Source organism: Phalacrocorax carbo, chromosome 16 (assembly GCF_963921805.1).
Source record: "Phalacrocorax carbo chromosome 16, bPhaCar2.1, whole genome shotgun sequence".
Classification (NCBI taxonomy): Eukaryota; Metazoa; Chordata; class Aves; order Suliformes; family Phalacrocoracidae; genus Phalacrocorax; species Phalacrocorax carbo.
In genome coordinates, this window is record NC_087528.1 from 8,611,855 (window position 1) to 8,631,496 (window position 19,642).

A 19,642-nucleotide genomic window follows, 5' to 3' on the forward strand; every position below is an offset into this window, starting at 1 on the left:
CCGCTCATCTTCCCGCCCTCTTTCCCCAGGCCGCGCCCCTCTCCCACTCTCCTCCCGCAGGCCACGCCTCTCACCTCAGTCTCCGCCCGTCGCCCCCACAGGCCACACCCTTCCTCCCACCCCCTCCTACACCTCCACCTATCCCCTCTCTCCGCCCCGCCCCGCCCCTCCTCTCCCATTGGGCAGCCGCCGCCTCTCAGCTCCCGCCCCATGCCTCGGGGGCGTGGCGCGTCGCGCGGCGGCGGTAGTCTGCGGATGGACGGACGGACACCGGGACAGGGGTACGGGGGAGGGGGGGTTATGGAGCTGGGCAAGGAGATAAGGCTTGGGCCTCTGGTGAGGCCGGGGGCCGGGGCCGGGACTTTAGCCCCGGCCCCGCCCTCGGCGCCACCCCCTCAGCAGGCCCCGGCGCCCCTCACCGTGCCTCAGGCCCCTCCTGCGCGAGGGGATGCTTGGGGCTGGGGCTGGAGGGGCCTAGGCCCATATTCCGGGCCTGAAAAACCTGTTTTCCTGACGTAAACCGAGCGGTTTCTATCGAGAGGCTTTTGTTTACAAGCGTTGGAGCCCGAGGCATCGCCAGCGGCTCTGGTGGAGCCCCGGAGCGAGGGGGGTGTGTGAAACCAGCCTGGGGAGGGGACACGGCTGGTTCCGAACAGCTTCTTGGCAAAGACTGGGGGCCTTTGGTGGGGGAAAGATCCCTGAGGAGCTGCCGGGTTGGTTCCTTGCCCAGTGCCTTAGTGGAAGAGGCTGCTCTGGGTTCGTATCATCCTCTCGCAGCCAGGGTCTGCGTGGGATGAAGGAGCCCGGCGTGGGGAGCGGAGCTTTCCTCTGTGTTAGCCGACTGCTGGCCATGAGCCCCTGTAAAAGGGACAGCAGGATGTTGGACGGACAGCTGGGGCGTCGGGTCAAAGCAGTGAGGAGATGGCTGCTGGTGTCGGGCACTGTGAGGAGTTCACCTCGTGCCTCTCCAGACCTTGTGTTCAGGGTCATTTGACACGTGGAAATATGGAGGAAGGTGTTTTGTCCCATTTGATACAGCTCCGCGTGCTGGCAGGAGTCAGCCGGGAGCAGAGCGTGTGGTCTGCTTGCCACATGAGGCTGGATGTGCTCCCTGTGCCTTCATTTCTCCATCTGTGCTGTGCTTCCAGGGCCTCTTCTCTCTGCTCGAGCATGAAGAGCACCCGCAGCAGCTCTTCCTTCCAGGGTGCTGGTCCTGGCGGCGTGGATCTGAGCCTAACGGGCCTCCCCGCGCCCGTCTTGCGGCGCCCCAGCAGCGCCTCTCCCGCCAAGCACATGGTGCGCTCCGTCTCGGTCACCGCCGATGGCAAACCGAAGAGGAACACACTGGTGAGTCCTGGATGGGAGAAGTCCTTCATCCCTGCATCTCTCCCGCTGCTCAGGGCAGGGAGGCGCGTGTGCTGCGGGATGCCTGGACGCACACTGGCTCTGCCGGCCGTCTAACGCTGGGCAGCGCTGATCCCGCAGGCTGAGTTTTGAAGTGAAGCCTGGGGTGGGAGGTGGTGCTGGGGAGGGCCCTGGTTCCCCCGGGATGTTGCATGCGGCAGCGTGGCATGGCTGCATGGTTATGGAGAGCAGCTGCACCACCTTTGAGAGGGGAGAATTGGGCTGGTCCAGGTGCTAGTTGAGCTGCAGCTCTGGGTGCTGCAGTGCTGCATGTTCTTGCCAAATCCGATAGTCCTCAGCAATTGGTTGTTCGTTGGGTCTCTTCTCAACCCTTTAATGTACACAGAAGGGCAGGCAGGAAAGTCTCAGGCTTCACCCTTTTCCCTTCCTTGCCCTTCACCTCCCTGTGCCAATTTTTCTCCTGGAAACTCCTCAGTTCCTGCCATCTTCTGCTGGATGCTGTAGTGCTTTCAGGCCCAGCCTGTGCCTTGCTGAGCACCCTCCATTCCTGCAGGGGCCTCGGTGTCTCACTGAGTGGGGATTTCTGTGAGTGTTTTCTCAGCAGAGTGAACAAGCCCCAGGTACGTACTGGGCTCTGTTAAGATCCAGCAGTGGAGAGCCTCTGCGCTCTTTGCTGAGTAATCTGTGCCACCTCCTTGGCAGTCTTCCTTCATGCTCATTCCCAGGGCAGGTAATAAGCACGGCCCTTCTGGGCTGGGGAGCTCACACAAATGAACACGTTCCTGCTGGCTCAGCAGCAGCATGGGAGCCCCAGAGACACCATGTCAGGGCTGTGTTGAAGGGGGTGGAAAGGTAGCACTGCCAGCAGCGCTATTTTAGGATGCCTGACTCACAGGGGAGCCTGCCTAGGCCAGCCATCCCAGCTCCATGTGCCCGTGCTTCTCCTTAACATCACTGCTGAATTTAGCGCTCTCGTCCGCAGGAAGATGCAGGATCCCGGGCAATGAACAACCTCCGGAGGTCTAACAGCACCACCCAGGTTAACCAACGGGTGGACAGCAGGCACAGGTACAGCTCCAGCCACCAACACGTGTCTGTCTGTCCCGTGGATGGGACTGTGTGAAACCCCACCCACCCCTCTGACCTCCCTTGTCCTGCGAGGGAACCAGAGCCTTGCAAAAAAGTGCATTAAGCTCTGTCATACCTATCATGGGGTACAGCCTGGCCTTGGAAAGCCAAGGTCCATTTTTTTGTTTGTTTTCTTTTTGGAGGGGAGGTCACTTGACTAGGATTTGGGGAAATAGGGTGTATTTCTGTGACTGGGAAGCCTCTGTCACAAAAGATATTCAGTTTAGTTCCAAGGGACAAGATAGTTCAGTTACAACATCCCCTCATGGATCCTCTGGACCATAGCTGGACTGTGTTAGCAGATGAAAAGTTCTTCTGTCTCCCAGGGCTGCCTCTGAACTGTGATTTTTCTGTTGTCTTGTTGCTCTGTGCCCATCCCTTTAATATATTCTCTCTCCGCATGTCATGCTGAAATCTAAAGCTCTGTATAAAACGAATCATTCATAGATTTCATGACTGTGTAATGATTCTTCATCCCTTTTCTCCTCCGCGTTGTGATGGCAGGTGGTAGGTGTGCCTCGGCTCTGTGCTGTGCATGTTGTTGGAAGGCCCTGCCGCGACCAGAGCATGCTGCTCGCTGAAGCAGCCGGTGCGGGATGAGAACCCTGCTATCGCTGTCTTGTTGCCATTTGTCTGCATGCAATATTAACCAGAACACGTGTTCTCTCCTCCTCATTGCCTTCCCTGGGTTCGGGCTAAAGCTCAGAGCAGACAGGAGACTTCCTGACCTTCTTTGAGAGTGGTTCTGGGGGAAGAAAGAAACCGGCGAGTCTGAGCAAAACGTCCCCAGAAAAGAAAACTACGTGGAACGTCTTGGTGAGGTTGGGGATGTCCTGGGGCAGGTGGGCTAAATCAGCTCTGCTTGTTCAAGGAGTTGGCTGGGATTGGTGGAGGAGTGGGAAGGTTTCCTAGACCCGAGGATGGGTGGTACAGCTCGTCTGCGACTGCAAGGCTGGTCCTTCCTCAGCCTGCAGTCAAAGCTGGCACGGTTTGGATGGCCAACATGCTCAGCCAGTCCTCTGGCCTGTGTTGCCTTGCCGCTGGCCCAGGGGTTTTGGCCCGTCACCTCTGTGCTCCTGGCTTCTGGTGGAGGCAGGTGGAGGCACAGGCAAAGCCTCTAGGCTGCCATGCTGTGGAATGGAGGTTTCTTGTGGGTGGGAGAAACTGGCTTGTAAAGGAAGAGGCTGGTGTTTGAGGACATGGGTTTGGTGCTTGCCTGTGCTTATACCTGCTGAATCCTTGGCAGGACGATCAGCCACGAGTGTTGCCGGGCCCCTCAGGCTCCTGCGGCGTTGAGCCACCAGCGGGCATGAGGAGGAAGGAAGCCACTGTGCTCCTGGCAGCCAACTTCACTGCCAACAACAGGTAGGAGGGGTGGTGCTGAACCTGTAGGCCTGGTGTTGAGAGGAACTACAGAGGAGGGGGTGCTGGTGCTCTGCCTCTGCCAGGGCACAGGGGTCAAGGGCAGGGCAGACTGATGGTGGCGTGCCAGGCTGGCTGGCCAGGACGTGCTTGGAAGCCATGCAGGAACTTGACGGATGCGTGGGAGAGATTGCTCTCGCACTAAGAGAGGGAACGAGTAAGACCCTTCAGGGCCAGGAGAGACTTAAGCCAAGGCTGCGTGTAGAATAGCCTGAACAGCAGGCTGTTAGGTCTGCTCGGGCTGTGCCTGTCTGGCGTTGGGTAACAGCTACCGGGGAGTGAGCTCTAGAGAGCAGGCAGGTTACTTGCACGGCCTCGCCTGCTCCTCACCTCGGGGAGCGCCCCTGATGGTCACAGTTGGGTTGAGGGTTGCCACGCAGGGAGCTGTCCGCCATCAGATCCAGCAAGTCCTAATGCCTTATCTTCTCTCCGCAAAAGGAGCAACAAGGGCACGATGGGCAACTGTGTCACCACCATGGTGCACAACAACTACTCCACCACTGACAAGGGCCCTGCGCCTAAAAGCTCTAACCAGGCACCCAGCTCTCTCAAGTAAGTGTGATGAGGTCCTGGTGTGGAGGCTGTGCTGATCCTATGTTCATGTGCTGGCAGGGTGCAGGATGGGTCAGGATGGTGCCAAGTAGCTTTGTCTTTTTCCTTAGCAATGTTGTCAAAGCGACCTCAAATGAGGATGGTGAAAGCAGCAGCTTTGTGAAGTCTCAGAAGAATTTCTCCAGCAACAACATTGTGACCCACACCAACAACAGTAGCCTGCCCCGGAGGAAGGAGGTGACTGAGGAGGAGGCAGAGAGGTGAGGCAGAGTCGGTGTGTGATGGCTGGTGGGAAGAGGCAGGAGGCTGGTGCCAGGCGAGGGGGTGAGCTCCAGGGGAGCTGGTACTGGTTTGTTCCTCTCCTGTGGGGCTCCAGATTCAGGAAGGCCCTCTCTTAGTGCATCCACAGAGGCTGATTTACCCTCCCTGTGACTTGGCTCTGCACTTTGAATTGTCCTTGTCAAAGGCACAAGTTCCTCCCACCCCAAATGTCAGCCCAGGAAAAGGCCTTGTTGAGTCAGGGTGCGAGGGTGAGCAGCTTGTGCCTTGCTGCAGCAGGACAGGGTGATGCTGCCTAGCTGGCAGCCGAGGAGGACCCCAGGGCTGCACTGACCCTCCCTCTCCCCGCAGGTTCATCCAGCAGGTGAACCTGGCTGCTGTGACCATCCAGCGCTGGTACCGACGCCACTCGCAATGGCACAGGGCGGGAGCCACAGCTCTGGGGCGCTTGCTAGCTTCCCAAAGGGAGGTCAGTCCTGCCGCTGCCTTGTACTCTTCTGACACCCGTGTCCTGCTCGCCTCGCTGGCAGGGGAATTGGAGTGCCTTTAGTCACCAGACCCTGTGACTGAGAGCTGAGCTGTTGGAGACAAGGGGGCTTTGACTTTCCATCTAGCCAGCCCCTTGCAGTCCAGAGAGCTGAAGAGGGTCCTGTCCCTGCATAGATGCAGGGGGAAAGCCTGGGTTTGGTTCCAGGGGGAGTTTGGGCTGGGAGCTCCTGGGCTTGGCACTGCCCAGCTCTGGTCTACCAGCTCCCTTCAGCAGGCAGACGCTTGGCAGTAGCAGCACAAATCCTGCTGAATTCTTATTGTCTCGGACACACACTTGTGGCCAGAGGAGGGATACCCTGTCTCGGCTCATCGTTGCGAATTAGTAGCGAGTTGGCTCATTAGAGAGTGACGAGTCATCTGCAGCTATTTGTGTTTCTTTGTGTTTAATTATTTATCCCAATAACAAAGAGTACCATAGCTCTTGCATGTGAGAGTCTATTTTTAAGCCTTGTCTCCTCAGTGGTTGCAGAGCCAGATGACTAATAATTACATTTAGCATCTCAAGAAAATAAGCTGTTCTAAAGTGGAGCTTTTCTGAGCACTCTGTACCTGCACGGAGGGGCAGACTGGGGGATGAAGAGCCTGGATATGGGGTGACCTTGGGAGCACTGTGCCCTTTCCCTCTTCCCTGCTGTGGGTGCTGGGTGCTAGAGAGCTCTCAGTAACATTTTTGACCCTCCTCTCTGGAAGGAAAGGCAGCAGCGGATGGAGGAAGGGAATATCCTGGATTTGCATGAGAGGAAGGATGAGGAACGCCGGAAGATCCGAGAGGAGAAGGCCCGCCTGGCCCGCCGTGCTGCCATCCAGGTAGGGACAAGGCAAGGCCTGCATGAGACCAGTTTGTTGGCATCTTCTTGTGAGGGAGTAAGAGGCCTCTCCTCTGCCTCTCTCAGGGCTCTGCACAAAGTAGAATTAGAGCCAGCCTTGGAAATGGAGTGCTCCCTATGGAGACGGAGGTGCCATAGAGCGGTTTCCCGTTGTGCTCCTGCCAAGCCTTGGCAGCTCATTTGGAGCTTGTGAAGACAGTGCTGGTTTCGATCCAGTTCTTGCGGAAAGGGTGACTACATTGAAACAGGGAGACTGTGACTGCAGCTCCTCGGAGTGGCCGAGGGCAGGAACGCCCTGGGAAGGGGACCCTCCTTGGAAGCAGCGTCCCTCCAGGGTGGGCTGAGCACTGCTCTGTGCCTGCTGGCGGGAAGCACCTCGCTGTCTTCACCCTGTTCTTGCAGCCCACTTTGTGGCAGGAAAGGGCTGGTGCTCCTGGGGCACAGATGAGGGGCTGGCACAGACTATGGGGAGTTGCATGTTGGCTTGCAGTATAGCTGAAGATTTAAAAAAACCCAACCAATTTCTCTTTACCCTAAATGGAATCATATTTCGGTGGGGTGGGGATTCAGGAGAGACACAGCAGTGAGAAGCCGTATGACAGCAAAATGCTGCAACAGCCTTGCAAACATGTACTTGTGTCTCCCCAGAATTTGGCTAAGGCAGCCCCCCAGGCACTGCGGCATCACTGCACTGTGCGATGCTCGGCCCTCGGGATGCCGAGGCCCTTTACAGAGCAGCAAAGGATGCTGTGCAGGGGTGTGTGAACAGCCCTTGTTCATGTGTGGAGGCTGGCAAGACCCTGGCTACCACCTCCCCTCTGCTCAGAGCAATGAAGGGTAGAGCTGTTGTTCCTGTGCTTTCCCTTTCTCTAGAGTGGTCCTTGTTAACCCTTCAGCAGCAAGCGTGTGGGTTGTTGCTGTCTCCCAGACCCTTGCTAGCAGTTGAAGCAGTGCAGAGACGTGTCAGAACACACCCTGTGCTGGGCAGGATGCTGATGGCTTGTCTGTCCCTACAGGAACTGCACCAGAAAAGGGCTCAAAAGGCTTTGGACGCAAAGCACTTGGCAGAAGAAGAGCTTGCGCTGGTGAAGGAGAGCAGAAGGGTAGCAAAGAAGAAGCCTGCCAAACCCGCTTCTGCAAGGAACGTCAGTCCAGCCGGCAGCGTCACCAAAGCCAATAATGCTGGTAAGTCCCTTCTGCGGGTCTCCGATGAGTTTGGAGCAGTGTATGACATGAGGGGGAAGGAGGAGGATGGAGGAGCAGTTCTTGCTCCGGGGAGCTGCTTCAAAGGGGCTGGTTGTTGCACACGCCTGAGAACAGTCTGGTTCCTGCAGAGGCCAATTTCCACTCGGTAGCTGCAGAGCCAGAAGAGCGCAGCCTCGCAGACCCTGGCTCTGTGCCCTCGCAGGACCCTGGGGAAGAGGACAAGCTGCAGGTGGGTCTGGCTTTGCCTCGTGGGCCTCCTGGCACCAGCTGTTCTGCCAGGGCAGCTTTGGAGCCTTTGCTGGCTTCTGGGGAGATCGGCAAACTCTTTTACCGCAAGGTGTGTCGTCTTCTCCCCTAGGACGTGAGTTCCAGAGAGACGGGTGGCGAGGATCTGGAGACGGTGGTGACTGCTGTCAGCAGGGCTCAGTCCAAGGTCACACTCAGTGAGCTGCTGGACACGCTCAGGCTGTTGGAGGAAGAGCCAGAGCTGCTGCCCCCACCAAAGCTCTTCAGGAAGGACAGATATGCCTGGATAGATGGGGTAAGCAGGGGTCCAAGGCTGGTTGCATCCACCCTCAGACAGGAATGGCTGCCTGGTGAGAGCAGGTTTCCCTATGGGCTGTCTTTTCCCAGTGCTTGCTGGGTGGTGGAGGGTGAGAAGCGCAGCTGGTTCACCGCCAGAGAGGACGGTGGGGGAGTTCGGAGGCAGTGGGGGAGTTTGGTGCAACCAGGGCTTGGGCATCTGCAAGGAGAAGCAAAACCACGTGAGGGCTGTGGCGGGAGTGGGGTTAGCACAGAGGATAAGGCTGGTTACTGGCGTGCAGTGGGAGGACTGGGCTCCGGTGATGGAGAAGAGCTGGCACCTCTTCTCCGAGCCTTCCCCAGGGCGCTCATTCACAGCTGTGTCTGCCCAGCAGGAACCCAGCTCCAATTCCCTGACTGCTGATAACTTGGAGAAGTTTGGGAAGCTGAACCACTCCCCGGGGGTCCACGAGGACGGGGCCCTGCTCTCAGAGGCCAAGCTCCAAAGCATCATCAGTTTCCTGGATGAGATGGAGAAGTCGGAACAGGAGAGGCCCAAGTCGGCTGCCTCAGCCACGCAGCGGGAGGTGAGTGCTGAAGTGAGACCCCATCTGTACTGGAGAGGTGGTGCGAGACCCTGGTGGGAAGGGTCTCCTAACTCATTGTTCTGGTTCCAGGTGGTCCCCACCACCTTATAGTTGCCTTTTTTCCCCCTGTTGCAGGGCCTCCTCTCGGAAGAGGAGCTGGCTCACTTGGAACAGGCATCGGCTGTTGCGACGGAGGTCACGAGCTCCATCATGAGGCTGAAGCTGGAAGTGGAGGAGAAGAAGCGATCCATCAGCCTGCTGCAGACAGCCCTGGTGTGTGAGCCAGATGCTCTCGCTTGCTGGGAAATGAAGACCAAGGGCCCTCAGCAGATGTGTCTTGGGGCAGTGGCTTTGAAGCACAAAATCAGTGCTCTGTGACTAGGGCTTCCCATCTGTGTCCCCAGCAAAGCACTGCAGCGCTCCCGGAGCCAGGGCTGAGGAGCCAGAGGGCCAGAGGCTGCCGGGCGTGCTGCAGTCCCAGTTGCTGTTAGCGTGGGAAAGATCTGCAAGGTCGACCTCAGTCTTGTGTGGGCTCCTCTCCAATTTCTCCTTGCTGCCCACCCTTCCTCCTTGCCTGCCCTGCCTTCCCCAAACCCCCCTCCCTAGCAGGTGCCTGGCTAGTCCAGAAGCCCCCGCTCAGGACCTGGGCTGAACTCTTTTCCCTCTGTCTCATGGGGGTTTGGGTGTTTTTGCTGACAGCAGGGCAGGACATGTGAGTACCAGACTTTGATTTAGCTGTTTCTCCTTGTCCTGGCCTGACAGTGCCTTCCAGGTTCAGTAGTTATCTCCTGTACATGTGCTGGGCCTGGTGTAACTTCTCCCTCTTAATGTGTTGTGGCTATTTTTCCCCTGCATCCAAAAGGCTCAGCAGAGGGAACTGACTGTCCGGCATGTCAAACAGACTGAGAAGGAGCTCGGCCACCAGCTCAGTCTGCAGAGGGAACAGTATGAGGCAGCTATCCAGAGGCATCTGGCCTTCATCGACCAGGTAATCTCCCATCCCAATTCAGACTGATGCTTCTGAAGCCAGAAGGGGAGGTTGCTGTACCCTGCCTGGCTGCCCGGTGCCTATTCTTTGCCCTGCCCAGCTCATTGATGATAAGAAGGTGCTGAGTGAGAAGTGTGAGGCTGTGGTAGCTGAGCTGAAACAAGTGGACCAGAAGTATGGCAAGAAAATCACCCAGATGCAGGAGCAGCATGAGCTGGTGAGAGGATAGGGATTGTGGCGGGGCAGGGAGAGGACGTGTGCCATAGCCAGAGTTGGTTGGTTTTGCTCAAATGGGGCCTCTGTCCAGAGCAGTACAGTGTCCCTCACCTCGGTGGGGCCCGGTCGTTCGCGGGAGCCATTCTCTGTGCACAAAGGTCCGTGTCTCCTGTGGAGGTTTGCCCTGGCTCCCCAAGAGGATCCTGGCCTCTGCTGCCCAGAGCCAGGCACGTGGTATTGACCAAGAGACAGTGCCAGCTCCCAGGGGCTCTGCTTGGAAAGACCCTTCCCACACATCCTGCTGTGGACAGAGCTCTCCCCTGGCTGAGGACTCTAGGGACAGTCACCTCTGGGTGACTGGGGGATGTCGCTTCGGCAGAGGTAAAAGCAGGTGCTGGAACAAACCTGATGCCACAGATGAATTTGTACCTCTGGCCACATCCTTCTGAGCTGGGTGACTTCCAGCCCCCTTTGCAGGAGCGGAGGTGCTCTCAGAGCTGAATGGGGACAAGATTATAAAGGAACATTGGGGTGTATAAGTACATAAGTAATAGTAACAGACCCCTGTGAGTTTCACTGGGCTGTTGCCCTGACCAGCACCCAAACACATGGGTTGTTTTCCCGGCGAGCCTGTGCAGCAGGGTCTGTGCCTTGGGGCCCCTCTCTGGGACATGCTGCCTACTCGTGGGAGCTGGCTGGCAGCTTCACTCAGGAGCGTGCAGAGAGCTGCCTTTCCTGCAAATGGAGACAGCTCAGCTTGCCCTGCGCCTGGCCTGGCAGGAAGGCAGGAAGGCCTGGCTCAGAGCTCAGCCATGGGGCTCGTCCTGGCTCTTCTGCACTGGTCCCTGCTCACCCTTGGCCATGCAGCTGAGCTCATGCCCAGGGCTCTGGAGTGGGGCAGGCATTTGCACTGGTCTGAGCCTGTTCAGACCGACGCCCTCATACAAAGCAAAGGCTCACTTGGCTCGCTTTGCCTTACTGTTTAAGCCTGTGTTTTGAGCCCAGCTGAGAGGAAGAAGCCAGCGCAGTATTGCTGAACTTGGTGCCTGGAGGGGCCCCTTCCCTTGGAGGGACGGGGCTGGTTTTGCTGCCGCAGCCTGCGCGGGGCAGAAGTGCCACTGCTACCTCTCGCTCCCTGCTTGCACCAGGGCAGCAGCAGTGGGAATGGCCTGGGGGCCTGCCTCTGACCCCTTCGTTGTCCCTGCTGCCAGTGAGCTGGGCTCTGACCATGCAGCACGCTCCCTGTCAGGGCTGGCTCTGCCCCACCTGGAGCTGCAATCACCAGTGGTGCTTCTGGACCCTTGGTGCATCTGTCTAACTGCCCGTTTGGCTGCGCCTCCCCTTGCTCCCGTGGGACCCTTGCCCCCCTTCCGCCCTGTGGCTCTCATGTACAAATGCTGTTTGGTCTTGCCTCTCCACTCTCCCCTCTACCCCATGACTCTGCGATTCCCCTTCTCTCTCCATCCCCTCCTTTCTTTCTCCCCAGGTCTGGCGCACTTTGGGCCCCTTTTGTGAGGTAAATGTGGTCTTTGCTCTTTTTTTGTGCCTTGCCCTTCTGCTCTCACTCCCTCACCTGCTCCAGCTCTGCAGGCGCCTGCAGGCAGCGGGGCTGGGATGGGAATTCCCTGCTCAGCAGCAGGGTCAACCCCGTGAAGGAGCCCCTTCACCCCATCTCCCCAGGCCCTGTGCTCAGCTGCTGCCTTCAGGATGTCCCTGTCTTCCTGTGCCAATTTTCCTGCCCTTTTTTCCCCTGAGAGCGAGTCCCAGGCTGTGCGGGTGGCCCCCTGCTATTCCCTGCTCTCCTCCACACAGCAGCCATTGGGTGTCCTGCCCCATGCTTGTCCTCTGGAGCTGTGACATGTCCCATGCCCTGCATGTGGTCATCATCTGCCCGTGCTGGAATGGAGCCATTTCTGGCCGGACTAGGCTTTCCTTTGGCTGGTGCGTATCTCGCCAGAAACCCCAGCACTGAAGTATGTGGTTGAGTGCTTTGACTGGCTTTTGCTGACAGGAGTGCTGGGGAGGAGCTCTGTGGGCAGCAGGGCCTAGGTGTTTCTCCAGTCCTTTTTCTGGAGAGGAGGTAAACGCAGGCACAGAAGGCAAAAGCAGCGGCTGTGCCTGGGCTGTGCAGCCTTTGAGTCTTTGAAGAGTTCTGGGGTGCTGCAGGACCTTGGTCTGCAGTGGTACTGTGGTGTTGGGTGGTATGCCTGTCTGTCTGTCCTCCTGCTGGAGGGCCTTCCATGCCAGGGAGAGGGAAGGCTGAAGGAGGAAGCATCTTCACACATGACCCTGCATCTGCTGACATACGGACTGCCCTGCACACAAGACTGCCAGCAGCCCCAGTTCCCCTCTCCCCTCTGTAGGTGCTCTCTTGTCTCGGCCAGGGAGTGCTTTCCCAAGGGTTTTGCTTTTCCCTCCTGTGCTCAAGGTCTGCAGGGCAGCAGCAGCCCCAACCTGTGAGAGAGAGGAGAGCGTACGGCTGCTTCCCTGGACGGGGAGAACATGCCTGGCCAGGGCTGCATGGGTCGTCTGTGCCCAGCTTGGGCTGTCTGCTCTTGCCTGCAACTTCCTTCTCAACAGCCAGGCTCCCAGGTAACAGTTTTCTCCCCTATCTTGTCTCTGAAGCTTTCCTGTTTGCTTCCAAACAGGAGATTAAGAAGCTGAAGGAACTGATGAGTGCAACTGAGAAAATAAGGCGGGAGAAGTGGATTGATGAGAAAACCAAAAAGATCAAAGAAATCACTGTGAAAGGTATGGGCTCGTTCCCTTGGGGGTGGCTGGAGTCGGGTTGGTGCAGGTGTCATGTCCATGCGGGTCCAGGAGAGGGGCCGTGTCTGCAAAAGCTGCTGGCAGCTCAGGGAAGAGCTGCTCAGCATGGGCAGCCTCTGCTCCCTCTGTTTGGTAAAGGCAGATGCTAGAGGGCAAGAAAGCCCATGCATGCTGGTCCCCTCTTTCTTACCAGCCCCTCTTTGCTAGTTGATGTGTTTGCAACCTCCTCGCCAGCTGGCCAGGGCCAAGGGTACCAGTGTTGGGGTCCAGACAGTCAGTCCCGAGGACAAGCAGTAACTGTCCTTCCGGCTGCCCCAGGGCTGGAGCCAGAGATCCAGAAGCTCATCGCGAAGCACAGGCAGGACATCAGGAAGCTGAAGATGCTGCACGAGGCCGAGCTGCTGCAGTCGGACGAGCGGGCTGCCCAGCGCTATGGCCGGCAGGCGGAGGAGCTGCGGGACCTGCTGGAGCGGGAGAAGGAGGAGCAGAGCCAGCGGGAGAGGGAGCTGGCCCGGCAGCGGTACGTCATCAGAGGGGGATGCTTGAGGGTGCTTCGGGGCTCATGGCGTGGGGGTGGTGTCCAGCACCCATGTGCCAGTGGGATCCCAATATTTGCAGCAGTTAATATCCACAGGGAGCAGCCCTTTCCTCTCCACCAGCCTGAGGTGGGAGATGCCAGTGAACCAGGGACATCCCTCATCCTCAGATGAGCCCCTGCTCAGCCGTGGAAGGGATGGGATGGGGCAGGGTGAAGAGGCAGGCGAGTGCCCAAAGCCAGGCGCATCCCTGAGGCTGCTCTGCTCCGCAGGTGTGAGCAGCAGCTGGAGCAGGAGGAGCAGGCACTGCAGCAACAGCGGCGCAGACTCTATGCAGAGGTGGCTGAGGAGAAGGAGCGGCTCAGCCAGCAAGCGGCCAGGTGAGTGGGCTGGCAGTGGGGCCCGTGCAGTGGCCGAGGGCTGGAGGCAGCCCCGGGCTCAGGAGCGGTGGGGCTGGTTTCCCCAGGTCAGGTTCTGGTGGGAAGAGGGCTGGTGCTTGAGAAGGGCCAGGAGGGAGCATCCCGGGGAGGGAGTGGTGAGGCTTGGGCCGGCACAGAGGTTGGGAGCTGCGGTCTGTGTGTGGGCAGGCAGAGAGCGGAGGCAGAGGAGCTGCGGCAGCAGCTGGAGGCAAGCAGCTCGGCCGTCACCAGGGCACTGAAGGAGGAGTACGCGAAGGAGAAGGAGGAGCAGGAGAGGCGGCATCAGGTCTGGTTTTCCCCTCACCTCTAGGCACTGGATTGCTGTTCTTGCATGCGAGCCGTCCAGTCCCCAGCGCGTGGCCGCGGTGATGTGTGCTGGTGCCGGGGGCTGCTCCCAGCTGGCGTGGGGTGCTGTGGCTGCCGGAGCTGAGCAGTTGTCTTGTCTCCGCAGGCAGAAGTGAAGGTGCTGAAGGACCGGCTGGAGATTGAGAAGCAGGCATGGGAGGCGAACTATGTGAAGAAGGAGGTAACAGCAAAGGCTGCAAAGGTGCTACCCACAGGCTCTGAGAGGGATTGAGGCAGCATTTGCCATCTCTGTCCCCAGGAAGCCTGGCTGCTCTGCCGGGAGCGGGAGTTGCGGGAGGAGGTGAGGAAGGAGAGAGACAAAGAGATCGAATTGGTCATCCAGCGCCTGGAGGCTGACATGTCCTCAGCCAAGGAGGAGTGTGAGAGGGCAGCAGAGAACAGGTAGGGGGGAGAGGGAGGAGGCAGCCTGTGAGTCCCAGCTGCTCACAGGCTGGTCCCCGTCCCCTGAGCCCTGCACAACTCTCCAGCGAGCTCTGGACACTGTAGCTTGCAGGTGTGAGCAGCGTTAGTGCCGGAAGGAGTGGCTTGCAGGGGCGAAGTTTACCTCTCACTTGAGGCAAACTTACTTGAGCCCTGGATCTCCCATGGGGCAGATCCCACCCCTTGCTACTCTGTCGTGGTCCCTCCTGCAGTGTGAAAGTGGCTGGGGACAGTCTCTGCAGCAGTGGGCTGAGCCAGGGTGCCTGTTGTAGAATTATATAATCATTAAGGTTGGGAAAGACCTCTAATATCATCAAGTCCACCTATCAGCCCAACACCCCCAGGCCTCCTAAACCATGCCCTGAAGTGCCATGTCTATGTGTTTTTTGAACATCTCCAGGGATGGTGACTCCCCCACCTCTCTGGGCAGCCTGTGCCAGGGCCTGACCGCTCTTTCGGGAATGAAATTGTCCCTAATATCCAATCTAAAGCTCCCCTGGCACAACTCGAGGCCATTTCCTCTTGTCCTATCACTAGTGACTTGGGAGCAGAGACCAGCCCCCACCTTACTCCAGCCCCTCTCAGGCAGTTGCAGAGAGCAATAATGTCTCCCCTTAGCCTCCTCCAGGCTAAACACCCCCAGCTCCCTCAGCTGCTCCTCATCAGACTTGTGCTCCAGACCCTTCACCAGCTTCGTTGCCCTTCTCAGTTGTCCTTTCTTCCCGTTAGGATTAAGAGGATCCGAGACAAATACGAGGTAGAACTCCAGGAGCTGGAGAGGTCTGAGCGGAAGCTGCAGGAGCGCTGCAATGAGCTGAAGGGGCGGCTGGCAGAGCTGGAAGGGGAGAGCATTCGTCTGCAAGGCCTGCTGAAGCACAAGGAGCAGGAGGTGGAGGAGATCCAGAAGGTGGGTGAGGAGCAGAGCCTGGGGCTCTGGCTCTTTGCCCTGCTCTGTGCCCTGCCTGGCTCCATCCCCCTGCTTTGCCCTGTGCCTGTCAGCATCTTGATGCCACCTCTCTGCCCTGCTGCAGGTGAGGGACCAGCTGGCCCAGGAGCGGAGCAGCCTGGCAGAAGTGATTCGACAGGAGTTCACTGACAGGCTGGTGAGGACAGAGGAGGAGAACAAGCGGCTAAAGGCGGAGATGTTAGAGATGAGAGCCCGTCAGCGCCTGGAGCTGGACAGGGTCGTGCAGGAGAAGGACAAAGAGCTGGAGGAGGTTCACAGGAGGTGAGGCTGCCTGGTCTTCGCTGCCCCGCACTGGTCTTATAGCTGGGGCTGTGGCTGCAGAGCTGGGTATGTGTGATTGCAGCCATGGCATCTTGCTCTGCAGATTTGCCACTCCAGAGGGGTCAGGCAACTGATTTCCCCCGCACCGAGCACAGGGGAGGGAGCAGCCTGCTGCTGTGTCAGGGCTCAGCCATCTGCTGCGTGGCCGTGGAGGTCAAGGGTGGCTGTGACAACCCCAAAACGCACCGAGGCCCCAGGCTGTTGGCTGCACAGCACCCCAGGGGCTTGCTTTGCAGGAGCAGGAGCAGGGGCTGTGCTAACGAGCAGGGCTCTGGCACCGTGGGGCCGTGCTGTGGAGCTCAGCTCCATCCTGCGCTCAGTGGGGAGATGGGCTGGGAGCTGAGCTCAGTGTCAGGCCTCGAAAACGTAAGGCTTCCTCTTCCCTCGAGTCTGCCTGCGGGGGAGGGATTTTGCAAGTGAAAGGAGAATCGGAAGGGGAAGTGCATCGTCTCCTGTGGGAGCTCTTTCTGCGTGGGGCAGAGCGCTGTGCTAACAGCTTCAGTGTGGTGCAGAGCCACCCTCCTGTCGGTGTCTGTATGGAGCTGCTCACCACCAGCTGTAACGAGAGGCGGTTGCAGGAGCACGCGGAGCTCCGTGGCTTTCCCAGTTCCTGCTGAGTGATTCCCACTCTCTCTGAGAGCCAGGGTCATACCCTGAGCATGAGATAACAAGGAACCCCTTTCCCCTTACATCCCTCACTTGCAGCCTGGCGAAGGTTGAAACGCAGAAAGTCTGGTGCTCTGCGAGCTGTTGGGAAGAGTCCAGCCATGAGGCAGCAACTGCGGGCTTGAGAAATGGGAAGAAACTTAAAATCCCTTCCCTGTGGTGCTACTAATTAATTAAGTCTTGTGAAACTAATGTCCCCTTCTTCCTATAGATGACTCGATCCAAACTACATAATGCTCACCAGGGGAATAAAGGCGCTTCTATCGTGTTGTGGCACCCCGAGCCCAGAGCTGCTGCTCTTTGGCTTGCTGCAGCGTGCCAGGTGGCAGGAGAGGGGCTGTGCCTCCCCTCCTGCCGAAATCGCCCTCCTGGGGTACGGGGCCAGCCCGGTGTCTGGGGCTGGGCACCGAGGATGGGGTCCTCAGCCGCTCTGTGTCTGTCTGCTCAGGGTGAAGATGGCGGTCGTGAGGAAGGAGGAGAGTGTGAGCAGCCTTCGGAAGCAATATGAAGTGAGTGAGGGAGGCAGCCGTCCCCGGTCCCCCCTGCCCCTCAGGCTGCAGCTCTGCCTGGGGTGCAGTGAGCTCTACCTCTTGTGTGCTCTGTTGTAGGCAGCCGTGCAGAGAGCCAACCGCCTGGAAGCCCTCCTGGAGCAACAGCGAAAGCAGCTGCTGGCCACCAAATGACCACCCTGCCATGCAGGGGGTGCTCTGCAGCGCCCGCTGGATCCACGCTCGGGGGAGCGGACACCCCTGCATGTGGGGCTGGAGTCGGGCTCTCCCTTCCTTCTCTTCCACCTTCATTTTTCACAGCCTGGTCTCGGTGCGGTGGCACTCAGCAGCCTTCAGGTGTTCAGTGGTTGTATTCTAACCATAAATCTGTGCTGGTTTCTACCGCTGTTTGTGTTTGATCTGTGTCTCCTGGGGGAAGGGGGGGGCTCTGCCCCACTAGCATCCACGACTTCATTTTCTTTGCCTGTGTGTTTGTCCTTCCCCAGTGCCTATCAGTGCCAGGGGACGAGCTGCTCTTCCTCGTGGTGCGAGCGGTCGGCAGACCCTCCCTACCCTGCATCCCTGTGTCCTGAGACCTTCCCCGTGGTGGAACACGTGGGACCTGCGGGCCAGGGCTGAGCTGGGGACGGGAGCCTTCTTGTGAGCGGTTGGAGATTTTGAGGTCAGGGGCCTGAGGACACCTTGTTCCCACTGGCCAGGACGGGGTGGGTGGAGGTGGGAGCTGTCACCCAGCAGCCCAAGCATGCTCTGATGGTGCCTGGCTCCCTGCTCTGTGCCTTGCTTCCCTCCTAAAACTAAATATCCAGGACGATGCAGGGAGGTATGGCCAGGGCAGGATGTGGTCCTGCAGCCTCTGCTACCTGCAAATCTCTCAGCACCCCATGACAGCGACGGGAAATGCCTGGGCTGGGCCGGCGGCATCTGTTTCCTCTCGGCAGGGAGCGTGCGACCGCTCCTCTACAGCCTCTTCCCTCCAAGGAGGCTGGGGCTCAGTGTGGGGGGCGAGCAGATGTCTGCTCATCACAGTTCCAGGGTGTTTCTCATCCGTCCTGCCAGCCCGTGCACTCAGCTGGGCAGCACAGGGTGGGGGGTGGGCCTCCCTCTGCCCCACGGCAGCACTGCCAGAGCCCCCTTCCTCCTGGGGCCACCCCACCAGGATGTGGAGCTGCAGGGTGCTGCTCAGAGGGACCCTTCGACACCCCAGGAAGCTGCGGAGGAGCTTGGCCACTTCCTGACGCTGGCATTTGTCCTGGCATGGGCTTTTGGCTGCAGCTTCCTGGGGGGATGCGGTCCCAAGGCACCTGTGGATGCCATCGGCCCATGACTGCCCTGTGACGGCCTGTGTTTGGCGCTTGGCGTGGATGTCCTGGGGCACGAGCAGCTCCTCCAGCCCCGGGGTGCTGCTGGCTGTGGCAGAGGCAGAGGCTGGCTGGGTCCTGCCTGGCTCCTTCCCTTCTGGGCTGGCTGCGCTGCCAGCCATGCTGGTCTCTGCTCCCCCTTTGCTGAGCTGCCCCTCTCAGCCATGTGAACAAGCAGCAAGGATGGGGAGGAGCATGCAGCCCCATTTTGCCGGGAAAGGCTGGGCATGGTGCTTGTTTTCACTGTTGTTGCTTTTCTAATGACTGTTTCCTGAGCGCCGCTTCCGTCTTCCACCCCTTCACAGCCTCTGCTTGGGCCACCCAGAGCCTTTTGCTGTAGTCTCGCTCCCGGCCCAGCGCGGCCCTCGCTGGGTGCTGGATGCTGCTGTGGTTAAATTGATTGATCATGTGAAATCTGCATGGGAGGAGAAGAGGGTATCAGCCCCTTCCCTGCCTGTACCAGGGGGCTTGTGCCTGGCACAGCCGTGGTGACCGTGTGTAGGATGGCAGCACCCTGTGCCCCCTCTGCCATCACTGTTCCCTGGGTGCCCCATGTGCCTGGCCCTGCTTCCTGGGGCTCAGCCCTCCCCTGGGGCTTGGTCCTCCAGCACCTTCCCAGCCCTGCTCCTCCCCAGCACCGCCGAGGCTAATTTCTAGGCCAGTGCCCGGTTCAGGCATGAATAAATCAGCGGCATTGCATAACCGGGGATGCAGATTTTCGCCGGATGGATGCTTGCACCCTGCTGCTGCGCCAGTGCCGGATGCCCACTTCCCCTCACCCTGGGGGTACCCTGGGACCAGGGCTGTCAGCCACGTGGCACAAGCCCTATCTCTGCCGGCCGGCGGCATGGCGGGCAGTCAGCAAGGCTGTCGGTAGCAGTGAGGCCGTTCCAGGCTCTGACAAAGATCCCCAATTAAGGACCCCCCTCTCCCCGCCCCTGGGATTAGGTGGGATGAGCGGAGCCCGTTGGCTGCCAGCGAGCCCCACCGCTGGGCTGGGAAGGAGGTCAGGAGCACAGGGTGCTTTTGGCAGCCGACACGCAGAGATCGCAGCTCAATCTGGTGTCTGCCCCGGAGGGGATTATCCGCGGCCCCAGACAAATCATCCGGGAGGCCAGAGCAAGTTGGCAGGATCCACACGGGGTAATCTCTCCTGCTAATTGGGGCGAGCGTGCTGCTCGCCTGCCTGAGACGCGGCTGCAGAGGAGACGGTTGGGCTGGTGCCACGTCGTGCTCTTGCTGGGTGTGGGGCTCTGCCCAGTGTGGAACCATCCCCACCGCAGCCCCGAGCTCAGGGCTGCACCCCGGGTGGTGCATGGGGGGATCCTTGCTGGGGCTTTTGGCCTCAATTCTTCCTTGGGACCTTCCCTTTCACAGCCATGTCAGAAAACTGCAAGGAACTGGGGTGAGAGGAGGGTGGTGGATGGCTGGGGGCACAGATTGGGCCCAGCGCTGGGGGTGGTGGTGGATTTGGGGGACCCAACATGGCTCAACCCTGCTCCTGTCTGTGTCAAATGGAGCTGCTGGGGCTGAGCATCACGGCTGTCACCTGGGCAAGGAGGGTGCCCGGGCATGGGGCTGCTGTGCAGGGGGTCCCAGCTGATCTGGGGTTCCAGGTGTCCCCAAGGAGGGCAGGGCAGCACAGCCAGGCTGGGCAGGCATACACACCA

The 19,642-nt window shown here is 59.2% G+C and overlaps 1 protein-coding gene across 6 annotated transcripts; it reads left to right on the forward strand.

Annotated features, from left to right (window-relative positions):
* The first annotated feature begins 222 nt into the window (after positions 1-222).
* On the forward strand, positions 223-16,995 carry CEP131 (centrosomal protein 131). Of its 6 annotated transcripts, none has more exons than XM_064466907.1 (27): positions 223-281; positions 1,149-1,347; positions 2,348-2,433; positions 3,195-3,309; positions 3,740-3,858; positions 4,354-4,467; positions 4,578-4,727; positions 5,098-5,215; positions 5,986-6,102; positions 7,139-7,307; positions 7,457-7,557; positions 7,687-7,869; positions 8,243-8,437; positions 8,573-8,710; positions 9,300-9,425; positions 9,526-9,642; positions 11,128-11,157; positions 12,290-12,392; positions 12,729-12,930; positions 13,219-13,326; positions 13,534-13,651; positions 13,817-13,891; positions 13,970-14,112; positions 14,881-15,058; positions 15,183-15,379; positions 16,554-16,614; positions 16,714-16,995. In XM_064466907.1, the coding sequence occupies exons 1-27, from the start codon at positions 256-258 to the stop codon at positions 16,786-16,788; spliced, it is 3,363 nt and encodes a 1,120-aa protein (XP_064322977.1). In that variant the 5' UTR covers positions 223-255; the 3' UTR covers positions 16,789-16,995. The 6 variants fall into 6 exon arrangements, with proteins under 6 accessions (XP_064322977.1, XP_064322978.1, XP_064322979.1 ...); XM_064466908.1 differs by having other exon boundaries at positions 8,246-8,437; XM_064466911.1 differs by lacking the exon at positions 223-281 and adding an exon at positions 331-756.
* The last annotated feature ends 2,647 nt before the right edge of the window (positions 16,996-19,642 follow it).

What these genes read in the sequence shown, in the direction of transcription:
- CEP131 (XM_064466907.1), top strand. Translation starts at nt 256, where the DNA reads ATGGACGGACGGACACCGGGACAGGG. An exon ending in ACTGAGGAGGAGGCAGAGAG is followed by an intron (nt 4,728 to 5,097) that starts GTGAGGCAGAGT and finishes CTCTCCCCGCAG; the next exon opens with GTTCATCCAGCAGGTGAACC. An exon ending in CCTCAGCCACGCAGCGGGAG is followed by an intron (nt 8,438 to 8,572) that starts GTGAGTGCTGAA and finishes CCCCTGTTGCAG; the next exon opens with GGCCTCCTCTCGGAAGAGGA.